The sequence below is a fragment of the Carcharodon carcharias genome, chromosome 9 (genome assembly GCF_017639515.1).
Source record: "Carcharodon carcharias isolate sCarCar2 chromosome 9, sCarCar2.pri, whole genome shotgun sequence".
NCBI classification, from domain to species: Eukaryota; Metazoa; Chordata; class Chondrichthyes; order Lamniformes; family Lamnidae; genus Carcharodon; species Carcharodon carcharias.
The window spans coordinates 142,357,299-142,371,769 of record NC_054475.1 but is presented as its reverse complement, the minus strand read 5'-3'; the positions used below and the strand labels follow the sequence as shown (position 1 = coordinate 142,371,769).

Genomic DNA, 14,471 nt, shown 5'->3' with positions numbered 1-14,471 from the left:
CAAGGTGAGATGCTCAAACGAGGAAGTGCCAGATGACAGGTCAAGGTACAATTTGGTGATAAGAGCCAGACTGCCACTGCAATGGTGTAGGCAGGGAAAGTTCTGGAAGTTATAGCCAGGCAGCATTGTTTCATTTAGGGAGAAAAGGTGCCATGAGGTCAATGCAATCAGCCACATGGTAAAGGCGTTGGTCACAGATTAATAAACACTCTAGTGGGAGATGTGGAGATGCACAGTGATAACTGATCCACTGGTAAACTCCACAAGGTCAACACTAGGAGGGGTGAGTTGAACCAGGAAGAATTGGCAGGATTAGCCCCAAACAGGAATATCGGGCAGCAGCGTTGAGAAGAGGGTTGGATGAAGCAGTTGGGGTTGCTGTTCAGAAGGAAGCAGCAACGATTGCCTTAATACTTTGAAGGATGCCAAGAAAGGCACAGAAGGAACTGTAGGCTTATCTGAGAGAAAGTCAAGCCTGGGACAGAGGCAGGAGAGTGGGAAGGTCAAAGAATACAGAAGGGTTGGAATAAGGACTTGAGAGGGCAGAGCACCTGACAGGAAGAAGTGGTGAAAGGAGATAGGGTCTAGGAGGGATAGAGAAAAGAAGTAAAAAGAGCTGGATACAAAAAATGGAAATAGAAACATTGGGCTCAGATCTGGAGCAGCAGCCAAAAGGCACACATGAATAGACATAGCAATAATTCAAGTTGTCTGGTTATTAGGATACACGTATTCTCATAATAAATGGGAAAGAGAGAGGATACACTAGAAGGAAGTCCAGGCTTAATGCCAGAAGGTCAATGGTGGGGGGGATAAAATTGACATAGGTAGGGTAAAGTCTGCCTGGAAAATAATTGGTAAAAGGAGTAATGTGATGTGAGGAAAATTTTTTTCACACAGAGGGTGGTTGGAGCAAACATCCTGAAAGGGGGGTGGAGACAGATTTGATTGAGGTATTCAATAGGGAATTGGATTGCTACCTGAAAAGAGAAAAATGTGCAAGGTTACGGGGATAAGGCAAGGGTGTGGGACTAGGTGGGATGCTCTTTCAGAGAACCAGGGCAGACTTGATGGGCCAAATGGCTTCCTTCTGCACTGTAAAGATACTGTGATAATAAAAACAGAGTGATGGATATACTAAGTAGGTCTGGCAGCATCTGTGCAAACAGAAACAGTTAACATTTCAAGTTGAACATAATGTCTTCAGAACTGAAGAAGGGCAGAAATATGATTGGTTATATGCTGTTGAAAAGTTGGGGAGGAAGAACAAAAGATCTGGGATAGGGTAGAGGGCACCAGGGATGAAATGACAAAAATGTCATGGTACAAAATGTAAAAGGAGCAATAATGGTTGTAGTAAAGGGACAAAGCATATGCTCAGAGTGCAAATTCCAGAATAATAAACAGTTCTGTCCAAAAGCAAAACCACAAAAAACAAGATTCAAACCGGCACAAGGTAATAAAAAACAGAATCAAAAGTTCATGGACTAAAGAACAAAGTTCATGGTCTGAAATTGTTGAACTCAATGTTGAGTCCAGAAAGCTGTAAAATGCCTAATTGGAAGATGGGGTGCTGCTCCTCGGGCTTGCGATGAGTTTCACTAAAACGCTGCAGCAGGCCGAGGAGAGAAACATGAGCGTGAGAGCAAGGTGGTGATTAAAATGCCAAGCAACTGGAAACTCGGGGTCATGCTTGCAGACTGAGTGGTGAGGTTCTGCAAAACGGTCACCCAACGTGCGTTTGGTTTCCCAAAGTAGAGGAGACCACACTGTGAGCAATGAATACAGTAATATAAATTGAAAGTAAAAGTAAATCACTGCTTCACCTGGAGAATGTATTCTGGGCCTTGGATGTTGAGGAGAGAGGAGGTAAAAGGGCAGGTGCTATATCTCCTGCAATTGCATGGGAAGGTGTCAGTGGGAAGGGGGGGATGAGGGTTAGGAGTGATTGAGGAGTGGACAAGGTGTCATGGAGGGCACAGTTCCTTAGTGCGAGGAACTAGAGAGTTTAATTAAGTTACATCCGTATCTGTGGGTGTTACGAATAAGGTATATCTTTAAGTATAAATTTAATTATTATTTGTGTGGATGTGTGGTAAGGAAGTGAGGAGAGAATCTGAGTTTTAGTTTCACTTTAAAAGATGCTTGCATTTTAACGAGGTTTTACTTCTCTTCAAAGGACATTAAAACAAACACAAGGTGGAAAAAATAAACTGTACTGTTGCCTTGCAACAGGAGGCCCACACAGTGACGGGGAGAAATAGAAAGCAATTTTAGTTCAGTTGAAGCCAGGAGAGACGGACACAGCAGCGGGAACTGAAGAGAGAGCAGGTAACCCATAAGAACAGGAGAAGGTCCTAAAAACCAGAGAGCAGGTCCTAAAGGAAAAAAAGAAAGTCCCAAGACTTTCTAGTCAAAGGAACAACAGGAATCTGGAACAAGATCCTGTTCAGTGGAAGTGAAAGTACGGAGCAGAGAGTAAGGCTCCAAGCTTAAAGGGAGAAAGCTGTGGGATGCAGACTTAAAGACAAATAGGCTTGTGAGAAGCCAGAAGATCCAAGCAGACGGCCAAAGGTCTGTAACTCTTTACTATGGGCATGTGAAGCAGTAGTGTTCTGTAGGCAACTCTGTTGAGTATCTGAGAGAGATTGCGTGGAAGGCAAAGCTTGAATGCACGTGACAATCCAGAGGAGAGGAACATTAGAAGGAGAGTTCAAAGCCCTGGAGGTGTTCGAGAGAAAGCATCATTTGGAAGGAGATTCCAAAGCAGGTTCTTCGAGAGTGGAGATTGAAAACCCGCGTGTGAAAGAGGGAGTTCCAGTGAACCCAGTTGGCTCACAGTGTGACAAGCATCTGAGGTTGGCCCGGGGAGGGGTGAGAAATTGAGGAGAGATCCATTTAGGGTGGCATCTGTCACTTGGTTTCAGAGTGGGGTGTGTCTGACTACAGGTCACCTATTGGTTTACATGGACTGTGTACTTACAGTGAACATTAGGGTACAAGATAGCTGTTGTACATTATGTTAGTCTTACAAATCTATATATATCTGTAAAGATTTAATTGGGGATGAAGTATTGTAATATAGTTCATCTTTTCTACTTTAATTGATGTTTTAATCTTTAGTTAAAAGTTCACAAGCTGATTCCTGTGATTCTGTTCAGCAGCCACTCTCCATGTTTCTAAATAAAAAATAAAAATGTTGGGATCTGTCAGCCGGGTTCCATCCTGAGATCTGGCTTGTCCAGTAGTAACATCAGCTGGGATCATAGCGCTTAGGAATGCTGACAGGGGAGGGGAGGGGAAGATGTGTTTGGTCGTGGCATCTTGCTGGAGGTGGCTAAAATGGTCGAGTATGATCCTTTGAATGTGGAAGCTGGTGGGATGGTGACGATTAGGGGGACCCTATCACGGTTCTAGGAGGGAGGGGACAGAGTCTTCTAGGAAGGAGGGAGTGAGAGCAGAATTACAGAAAATGGGTCAGAAAATTGAAGGCCATGTCAACCACAGTGGGGAATGAGTCCTTAGTTGAGGAAAAAGGAAGACATATCAAAAATCTTTTGTTCCATGGTATATTTGTCATTTAATCTCTCTTGCCCTCTATCCTATCCCAGACCTTTCTTCTTGTTCTTCCTCTCTCTCCCCTCTTTCAACTTCGTATTACCCACTACATGTTTACCCTCCTTCCGTTCTGAAAAATGAGTCGTATTCAACTCGAAATATTAACTCATTTTCTCTCTCCACAGGTTCTGCCGGACTTTGCTGAGTATTTCGAGCATTATTTCAGGTTTCCAGCATCTGCAGTATTTTGCTTTTATTAAACGGTTGTTCAAGTTTGGAGGTAGGTATGGCGGTTGAGTGAAGTCCAGGAGCCGTCTGAAAGATAACAGTATCAGAGGATGCACTGATGGGCAAATTTCCATGGGAATGAAGATTCAAAAGTGCAGATATAGTTGCAGGGTAGCTAAAGGACATTGTTGAGTTGGAGATCCACCTTAAATATCCAGAAGCTGCACAGAAATATACTTTGATAGAGGAGAGGGAATCTCTGGCCAGGAACCAGACTGTAGCTGAAGCTGAAAAACCAGTATGACTGGTAGGCCAGTTTCAGGCTCAGAAGAGGGCAGTGGCAGTGGAGAAAGGCATGTAAGCTGCTCGAAGTTACTTTAGAATTTAAGCAACAGAGCAGAATAAAAACACGGCACCCAGTGTAGTCCAGTGCCAAAGTGTAGTCTTGATACCCTGAGAAGATCAGGAATTTGGAAGCCAAATTTGAGTAAAGGTTCAGTGCTAACTGCACAAGGCAGAGAGCAGTCATGATCGGGGGGTGGGCAATGGCAGTTTAACCTACAGTAAGTCCTCGTTTAACATTTCCCCATTTAGCGTTGTTTTGCTTCAAGGTTGGTAAGTTAATGTGGCCTGTAATCTTGTTGAGCATCATGAGATTTGTTTTATTGTTGTTTCCTGAATGATCCGATTGGCACTATTTTGCAGCAGCCTCTCCCTGCAAATGATTGTCGAAGCTGTTCCTGCCTCACTGCCCTTCTCCTGAGCCTTCACTCAGAGGTCAGGGAGAGGCCCCAACTCGAAGGGGGAGGATCTGCAATAACCAGAAGGACCAGAAGGAAGCAGGATCCGCAGCAAGCAGGAGGTATTGTAAGTAGAAAGTTAAATCTAAAAATTAAAGAAATATGTATTTTATTTCAAAAGTTATTTCATTTACCAATGTAAGAATTTAGAATTTTTTAAAAATTTCAACTTAGATGGTATGATGTTTGAATATTTATAGCTGTTTGTTGTATAGAACTTGAGTATCGCTGGAAAAAGACATGTAGAAGCTTTTCGTCTTACAATCATCAGGATTTGCAAGAATACCAAATGTAAATATTTATATTTCATGAGAAGAGAGTGGTCACTGGTTGGCTAACTCCAATTGCTAGAGGTGTTGCCATAGAGAATGCACAAATCAGTGAAAGCACGAACCAGAGAGTATGACACAGTGTCCAACATTGGATGTGATTCTGCGATTGGACAGCATTTGCTCAGCAATCTTGAGCGTTCTATGAATTCAATCAGGCTTGCAGTGTGGCACATTTATGAGAGCTCTGGTCTTTGCAGACAGAAAGAATATGTACACACATTGCATCTATTTCAACTGAACAAAATAGGCGACAGCCATTCTCTGGTTCATTTCCCAGGGCAACGACTTGACCAATCCAAGTCAACCTGCTTGGTTTGAATTTAAACAAAGTTTGGCAGTTAACTGTCAATCAGCAGTTAACTGGTGCATCCTCCATGGAAACACCTCTATCAGAGCCCACTTGCCAACCAATCAGCACCCTCCTCATGAAGTATAAATTGTTGTTCCATATAGAAAATAGGACGAGTAGGCTATTCGACCCCTTGAGCCTGCTCCGCCATTCATTATGATCACGGCTGATCATCCAACTCAAGAGCCTGTTCCTGCTTTCTCCCCATATCCTTTGATCCCTTTTGCCCCAAGACTATATCTAACTCCTTCTTGAAAACATGCAATGTTTTGGCCTCAACTACTTTCTGTGGTAGCGAATTCCATAGGCTCACCACTCTCTGGGTGAAGAAATTTCTCCTCATCGCAGTCCTAAATGGTCTACCCTGTATCCTCAGACTGTAACCCTGGTTCTGGATTCCCCCACCATCGGGAACATCCTTCCTGCATCTACCCTGTCTAGTCCTGTTAGAATTTTATAGGTTTCTGAGATCCCCCCTCATTCTTCTGAACTCCAGCGAATATAATCCTAACCGACTCAATCTCTCCTCATATGTCAGTCCCACCATCCCAGGAATCAGTCTGGTAAACCTTCACTGCACTCCCTCGATAGCAAGAACATCCTTCCTCAGATACAGAGACCAAAACTGCACACAATATTCCCAGTGTGGTCTCACCAAGACCCTGTATAATTGCAGCAAGATATCCCTGCTCCTGTATTCGAATCCCCTCACTATGAAGGCTAACATACCATTTGCCTTAAAATCAAAAAACTGCGGATGCTGGAAATCCAAAACAAAAAAGAAACAGAAATACCTGGAAAAACTCAGCAGGTCTGGCAGCATCGGTGGAGAAGAGTACAGTTGACGTTTCGAGTCCTCATGACCCTTCAACAGAACTAAGTAAAATTAGGAAAGGGGTGAAATATAAGCGGGTTTAAAGCGGTTGGGGGGGGTTTGTTGGGACAAGCAGCCAGTGATAGGTGGAGATAACCAAAAGCTGTCACAGACAAAAGAACAAAGAGGTGTTGAAGGTGGTGATATTATCTAAAGGAATGTGCAAAATAAAGAGTATAAGACAGGACAGATAAGGTACAGATAGCTCTAGTGGGGGTGGGGGAATACTAAAAGGTAGAAATAAACAATGGTGGAAATACATTTAAAAATAATGGAAATAGGTGGGAAAAGAAAAAATCTATATAAATTATTGGAAAAAACAAAAAGGAGGAGGAAGAAACAGGAAGGGGATGGGGACCTATTTCCATTACTTTTAAATGTATTTCCACCATTGTTTATTTCTACCTTTTAGTATTCTCCCACCCCCCACTAGAGCTATCTGTACCTTATCTGTCCTGTCTTATACTCTTAATTAGCACATTCCTTTAGATAATATCACCACCTTCAACACCTCTTTGTTCTTTTGTCTGTGACAGCTTTTGGTTATCTCCACCTATCACTGGCTGCTTGTCCCAACAAACCTCCCCCCACTGCCTTAAACCAGCTTATATTTCACCCCTTTCCTAATTTTACTTAGTTTTGTTGAAGGGTCATGAGGACTCGAAACGTCAACGGTACTCTTCTCCAACGATGCTGCCAGACCTGCTGAGTTTGTCCAGGTATTTCTGTTTCTTTTTTGTTTTTTATACCATTTGCCTTCTTTACTGCCTGCTGCTCCTGCATGCTTACCTTCAACAACTGGTGTACAAGGACACACTGGTCTCATCCCCCCTCTCAATTTATAGCCAGAACATAATCTGCCTTACTGTTTTTGTTACCAAAGTGGATAACCTCACACTTATCCACATTATACTGCATCTGCCATGCATTTGCCCACTCACTCAGCTTGTCCAAATCACACTGAAGCATCTCTGCATCCTCCTCACAGCTCACCCAGCTTTGTATCATCTGCAAATTTGGAGATATTACATTTAGCTCCTTCATCTAAATCATTAATATATATTGTGAATAGCTGGGGTCCCAGCACCGATCCCTGCGGTAGCCCACTAGTCACTGCCTGCCATTCGGAAAAAGACCCGTTTATTTCTACACCAGTTTTCTATCCATCTCAATACACTACTCCCAATCCCATGTGCTTTAATTTTACACGCTAATCTCTTATGTGGGACTTTGTTGAAAGCCTTCTGAAAGTCCAAATAAACCACATCCACTGGCTCCCCCTCATCAACACTACTAGTTACAACCTTGGAAAAATTCCAGTGGATTTGTCAAGCATGATTTCCCTTTCGTAAATCCATGCTGACTCTGTCCGATTCTGCCACTGTTTTCCAAGTGCTCAGCTATTAAATCTTTTATAATGGACTCTAGAACTTTCCCCACTACCGAAGTCAGGCTGACTGGTCTTTAATTCCGTTTTCTCTCTACCTTTTTAAATAGTGTTACATTAGCTACCCTCCAATTTGTAAGAACTGTTCCAGAGTCTATAGAATCTCGGAAGGTGACCACTAATGCATCTGTTATTCCTTAAGTACTCTGGGACATTGATTATCAGGCCCTGGGGATTTATTGGCCTTCAATCCCATCAATTTCTCTAACAACATTTCCCGATTAATACTGATTTCTTTCAGTTCCTCCCTCTCACTAAACCCTGTGTTCTCCAACATTTCTGGTATGTTATTTGTGTCTTCCTTTGTGAAGACAGAGCCAAAGTATGCATTTAGTTGGTCAGCCATTTCTTTGTTCCCCATTATAAATTTCCCTGGTTCAGACGGTAAGGGACCTACATTTGTCTTCACCATTCTTTTTCTCTTCACATACCATAGAAACTTTTACAGTCAGTTTTTATGCTCCCTGCAAACTTCCTCTCATACTCTCTTTTCCCCTTCTTAATCAATCCCTTGGTCCTCCTTTGCTGAATTCTAAACTGCTCTCAATCCTCAGGTCTGTTGTTTTTTCTGGCCAATTTGTTGGCCTCTTCCTTGGATCTAATACTATCTCTAATTTCCCTTGTAAGCCATGGTTTGGCCACATTTCCTATTTTACTTTTGCGCCAGACAGGAATAAACAATTGTTGCAGTTCACCCATATGCTTTTTCAACATTTGCCATCACCTATCCACCATGATCCCTTTAAGTAATTTTCCCAGTCCATCATTGCCAACTTGCGTCTCATACCATCGTAGTTTCCTTTATTAAGATTCAGGACCCTAGTCTCAGAATCAACTACGTCACTCTCCACCTTGATGAAGAATTCTATCATATTATGGTCGCTCATCTCCAAGGGGCCTCACACAACTAGATCGCCAATTATTCCTTTCTCATTACACAATACCCAGTCTAGAATGGCCTGTTCTCTAGTTGGTTCCTCAACGTATTGGTCCAGAAAACCATCCTGTATACACTCCAGGAATTCCTCCTCTACGGTATTGTTAATAATTTGATTTGACCAATTGATATGCAGATTAAAGTCACCCATAATTACAGATGTTCCTTTATTGCATGCATCTCTAATTTCCTGTTTAATGCCATTCCCAACATCACCACTACAGGTTGGGGGTCTACATACAGCCCCCACTAATGTTTTTTGCCCCTTAGTGTTTCTCAGCTCTACTCATACAGATTCCACATCGTCAGAGCTAATATCTTTCAGCACTATTAAGCGTTAATTTCCTCTTTAACCAGCAATGCAACTCCACCGCCTTTTCTTTTTTGTCTGTCCTTCCTAAATACTGAATACCCCTGGATGTTCAGTTCCCATCCCTGGTCACCCTGCAGCCATGTCTCCGTAATCCTGACCATATCATACCTGTTTACATCTATTTGCGCGGTTAATACATCCACTTTATCGCAAATGCTCCTCATGTTAAGGCATAAAGTCTTAAGGCTTGTCTTTTTAACATTACTTGTCCCATTCCCACTATTTTTCACTGAGGCCCTGTTTGATTCTTGCCCTTGATTTCTCTGCCTATCACTTTTCTTATTCCCCTTTCTGTCTTTTGTTCTTGTCCTTGATTCCCCCTCCTCTGACTCCTTTGCATACGTTCCCATCCCCCTGCAATTTTAGTTTAAACCTTCCCCAACCACTCCAGCAAATATTCCCCATAGGACATCAGTCCCAATCCCTTTACATTTGGTATTCTTGCAAATGTCCTGATGAGTGCACGACAAAAAGCTTCAATGTGTCTTTTTTCAGCAATACTCAAGTTTTAATATTTGTTTTTTTCCTGATAAGGAAGGTTCTACAGAACCTAAGTTTAAACAGTGGTTCCCACAGGAGCCAAAGTTTCACAAAGTTGTGGTTGCATTCCTGCAAATCACGACTTTAAGTGAGGACTTACTGTAGAATTTACCTTGTAGGTAGGGCTAAGTAGTACCCACCATAAGAACCAGGGGAATTTAAAACAGTAAAAGAAAGGAGACTGGGAGCAATTAATGCAGCAGACAATCAAGGATAGCGATGCACTGTAAGGATTTCCCTTGGGGAGCTGACCACTCAGAAGCCATCCTGAAAGCCCAAAAAGGGTTATGGAATCACACTGGTTTGGATTGGTTGGGGGGGGGCGGGGGCGTACAGATTATCCATGATCCAATTGAATGGCAGAAAAGGCTGGACAATCTGAATAACCTACTCGAACGCAAGTTCTGTCGAAGGGTCATGAGGACTCGAAACGTCAACTCTTTTCTTCTCCACCGATGCTGCCAGACCTGCTGAGTTTTTCCAGGTAATTCTGTTTTTGTTTTGGATTTCCAGCATCCGCAGTTTTTTTGTTTTTGTTTTTAACCTACTCCTGTTCCTATCTGCAACGATATATATATGAAACTTCGCATTGCCTTTAGCATTGCTCATCTCTGGCATACAACCTCAAATCAGCGTGTATACAAACACAGAAATTTTAAAAGATAAAAGCTTTACTAAAGGCCTCACAACACAAGAGTGATGTAAATCAAGAGCTGCAAGAAAAAAAGTCAGCATGCTGCCACTGAATGGTGAAAAGACATGTAAAACCTTACAGTTTAAAAACTTCCCGTGTGGTACAGTACTAAGTTATACAGGCCCAATTCCCAGTCTATGCTGAGTTAAACTAATCTCCGCCACTATAGTATTGCGGAGTACATACCTGAGCCAGTAAGGGGCAAAGTAAGCTAGGCTTCCTATTCCTCCTCACGCCTTACTTACCCTGCTGGGATGTGTACGTGTGTGAGCATCAGCTGAGGAGAGGTTTGGACTTGGTTATGGAACCCACTGCGTTGAAATAACCTGCTGACACTTAATGCCTCATCCACTGCCACTGGATGAGATACAGGAAGGCTGCCAATAATTCATAAACCCATACCACAGTAGGAGGCAGCACATTCAGAACTTTGAACAGCGTTAAAAACAGAAAATGCTGGAAATACTCAGCAAGGCTGACGTTTCAGTTAATGATGACCCTCACTTCTGATGAAGGATCATCAATGACCTGAAACATTAACTGTTTCTCCCCGCAGATGCCGTCTGACATGCTGAGTATTTCCAGAGTTTTGTTTTTAATTTCAAATTTCCAGCATCTGCAGTATTTTAATTTTGTTTGAATAGTGTTACTTTGAGGAAGGTCAGGGTCAATTTTCAAGCAATGATTTGACATATTGTTGGGTGGTTTTCAACAAGCCTATATATTTATTATTCAGCAGCAATAAAGACTTTAAACCCTTTCTAAAGTCTGGAGCACAAAATATTCAGGTGTATTCTCAAAAAAAAAATCAAACTTATTAAGTTTGCAGGAGAAAAGACAATTATTTGAAAACAGGAGTGAAGGGTGGATATAAGAGTTTGGCTGTATCTCTCTTCCATGAGGGTACTCTGAATTTTGCCAAGACCTCAGTTTTTTATTATTCCAAACTCCCCTGAAGGCAATAACCTTGTTGATACAGTTCTTCAGACACCTACAGCTCTTCGTTAATGGCCGAGTGTTCCGGCCAATATTTATCCCACAATCAACATCACAAGAAATAGATTATCTGATCATTATTATATTGTTGTTTAGAGCTTGCCGAGTGTATACTGGCTGCCATATTTCCTACATTAAAACAGTGACTACACTTCAAAAAGTGCTGCATTGGTTATAAAGCATTTTTGATATGTCCAGTGATTATGAAAAGCATGATATAAATGCAAGTCTTTCTTTCTTACTTTTGATCATGTGACCCCGTGAGTGTCAACAGGCAATTAAACCATAATGGGCAGCTCAACCAAACGCAGTTATATTCTCACGTGATGCCTACATATAAGCACCATCAATCAAGAGTCAATGGGCAATTATGATGGGTAGCACCCATAGCTGATATCTCTCTCCCCATGACTGAAGATATAGAACTGTTATAGCACCAACACTACTATCAGCTTATTTAACACAAAACCACGGAACAAATCTGGGACCTTTCTGCTCTGTACGGCTTAATACCAAGCCACATCATGCAATTCTCCACCAAGCCTGCAAGGCAACTTTCAACAGAAATATGACTAACTAATTAGAACTCTGATTGATGGTTAACTGTACCACACAGTGTGTAACATGGAGTCATAGTGAGCAAGAGATTCCAAGTTTGATTATTAGACAATGCTGCTGATCTCAGCCATAGGCATGCAACATGCCTCTGAATCCCTGTGCTAGGGTGGGGAAAAGGATAGCAAAGGTTCCATCTGCTGACTGGTGCCTGGGGCTTCCATGTGATGCCATCCATGTCAAATGGTCAGATTCTTAGGTTCCCACATGGACTGGCCATTTGGCTAAGGTATCAACAGACAGCTTAAATATTAAACTTCCCAACAGATTAAAAAAATGTGTCAGTGGTGAAATTCATTCTTTAACCCATCCTTTTAGACATATGTTCTACTGAACTGTCCCGGAATCAAAAGTAATCCTCACTGCTCTCCAGTTATCTCTCAATATTTTCTACAAACTTTTATAACTTGCTGATTAGAGCATGCCAAGGTTGCACATTATGAAGAATTCGCCTTCACAGAAGTTTCAGTCTGTGCAGTATTAGTTCCCCCATCAGAGCTATGTATTCTAATTCTCAGGAAAATTGAGGGCAAGCTGCTCTTTTGGTGAGGCTGACAGTGCAGTGGCACAAATCGTCCAGCAACTTGTGGAAATTCCTAATTCACAGCATCTCTCTTCCTTGGCAAAAGTTGCTGAGCAATCTGAACATTAATAATAGTGAGTTAATGGCACTTGCTGTTATGTTGGCATCAAATTCTGATCCAATATACAGCTACACAAACCAGGATGGATTGAGTTAACTGATCTCAGCCAGGAAAGCAATAAATGCCCTGGCTTGAAGGGCATCTGCGAAACCGTACGTCTGCACGGGTTACAAAAGAGGTGCACTAGAGTGGGGGATTTTATACACCAATAATTATTTATGGGGCACTGTAGTAGACCTACATAAGAGTGATAAGTGACTCATCCGTTGAGATGCACTGTGGGATGTCCTGCGGAGGTAAATACAAGTCATTTATTTACTGTAGTTAACTTGTTTTTGAAAAATCCAGTAAAATCTCACCATCGCATTCCTCCCCAAAGAGCTCACAGGAAGAGAAACTTGAAACTCAGTACAACAGTTACCCCCTTCTCCTTGCAATAAACTTAAGGAGCTTGGAATAAGTTTCAATGAATCACTTGCAATGTAATGCCTCAACGCTAAAGACACTGCTCATCTGTTTACATCGGATGCAAGACAAGATTAACACAGAAGAGTGGTACAAAAGTAAGTGTGCGCGCATTTTGCTTCTGGGTCCTAGGCCAACACAAAGGGCATTGTCCCTTTAAGGGAAATATTGACTGATTCCCCAGACAGTTAATGTTCTGGAGACACTTCCAACAAAAGCACAATGTGCATTTCCAACGCCTCACTCACTCGTGAATAAAATGCATCAATTCAAGGCAACCCCCAACTCTGAGAAAGTGACTCCCGCACCACCCCCCCCCCCCCCCCCCACCCACGTTCCTTCCTTCCTTCCTCCTCCTCCTCCTTCCCGGGTTTAACCCACCTCCATACAGCCAGTTCTCTTCATCATCGTCGGCGTCCAGGCCGCCGCCAGGCGCTGCCGTACTCTCTGCAGCCGAGCTGAGCGAATCCATTTCGGTGGCCATACCTAGTGGCGGAATCCTCACAGATTTAGGGGGAGGAGAGAGGAACAGATGGAACCGGTACAAGGCCTCGGTCAGTCGGTCACACACCGCCGCCTCGGTTCGCTTCCTCCACCGATCACAACCAGTCCACCCTATCGAGTCCGCGCCGCCATCAGCTCCAAACACTCCTCCGCAGGGTCATAGCGCCCGTCCGTATCTCAAACACTTTCACTGTACACTGAACAAATACAATCAACTTTAAATAGTCGTTTGGTAGTACAGAACTTGAGTATTGCTGATATTTTTACAAGATAACTTCTTGTTCCCCAGTTACTGTTGGTAATTTCCTGCGAGCTATCCTGATGAATGCAAGACGGAAAGCTTTGATAGCATGTCTCTTTTTTTCAACAACAATCAACTTTATAGATCTAAAGAGTTTAATTATTTTGCAGCAAGAAATGTTTGTGTTTTAAAACCACTTTTAAAAATAAGCACAGTTCCATGTGTTTAAATGAATTGATAATCTGGACCATCATCTCATGCATTTTGCCAATGCTGATGGTGCTTAAATGCATATCTCTGCAGCCGCCAGATAAAGATTTTGGACTGTGCAGTTAAACGCTGCTACATGACAACAGTGTCAGAGATGCTTAAGGTCACTCCATTTGTGGTAAGCTAACTGTGTTAGCAGCGCCTTAGTAGTCACTAGTGTCTAGTTGGAGTTTGTAATGTAGAGACAGGGTTTCAGTTGAAAGCACACAAGTGTAGCTGTTCAGTTCCTTTTGTAAATAAATAGAACGTGTTCTCCCTAAGAACTGTCTGCTGACCTACTCTGTCTACGGTACCAACTCGGCCATCCTGAAACAAGCATGCAACCTGCATCCGTAAGTCCTACCAAACTAGTGACTAGGATCCAACACTAACTGAGTGGTTTATACCCCAATGTGGTCCGTGAGTTGGAAAAAATCATAAACAACACCAGCCTTTCTATTTACGAAGACTTGAATAATGCACCATGAAAATGTTTAAAATAAAGCCAGCTGTTCTGGGAAACAGTAGTTAATATTCTTGCAGCTAGCATCAACATGCTGTCCAGATCTACGGGATCATGGGGACACGCAGCATAAAGAATTAACACCTCATCACCAACTGAACA

The 14,471-nt window shown here is 42.5% G+C and overlaps 1 protein-coding gene across 4 annotated transcripts in view; it reads right to left on the bottom strand.

The window, feature by feature from the left end:
• The window catches only part of LOC121282142 (pre-mRNA 3'-end-processing factor FIP1-like), a 63,794-nt gene extending 50,186 nt beyond the window's left edge, over positions 1 to 13,608 (bottom strand). Inside the window, exon 1 of one of the 4 annotated variants that reach the window (XM_041195650.1) lies at positions 13,234 to 13,608. In XM_041195650.1, the coding sequence (XP_041051584.1) occupies positions 13,234 to 13,336 (103 nt within the window). In that variant the 5' untranslated portion in view covers positions 13,337 to 13,608. The remainder of the gene's footprint in view (positions 1 to 13,233) is intronic. The other 3 variants (XM_041195652.1, XM_041195649.1, XM_041195651.1) reach the window with 3 other exon arrangements.
• Between the last annotated feature and the right edge of the window lie 863 nt (positions 13,609 to 14,471).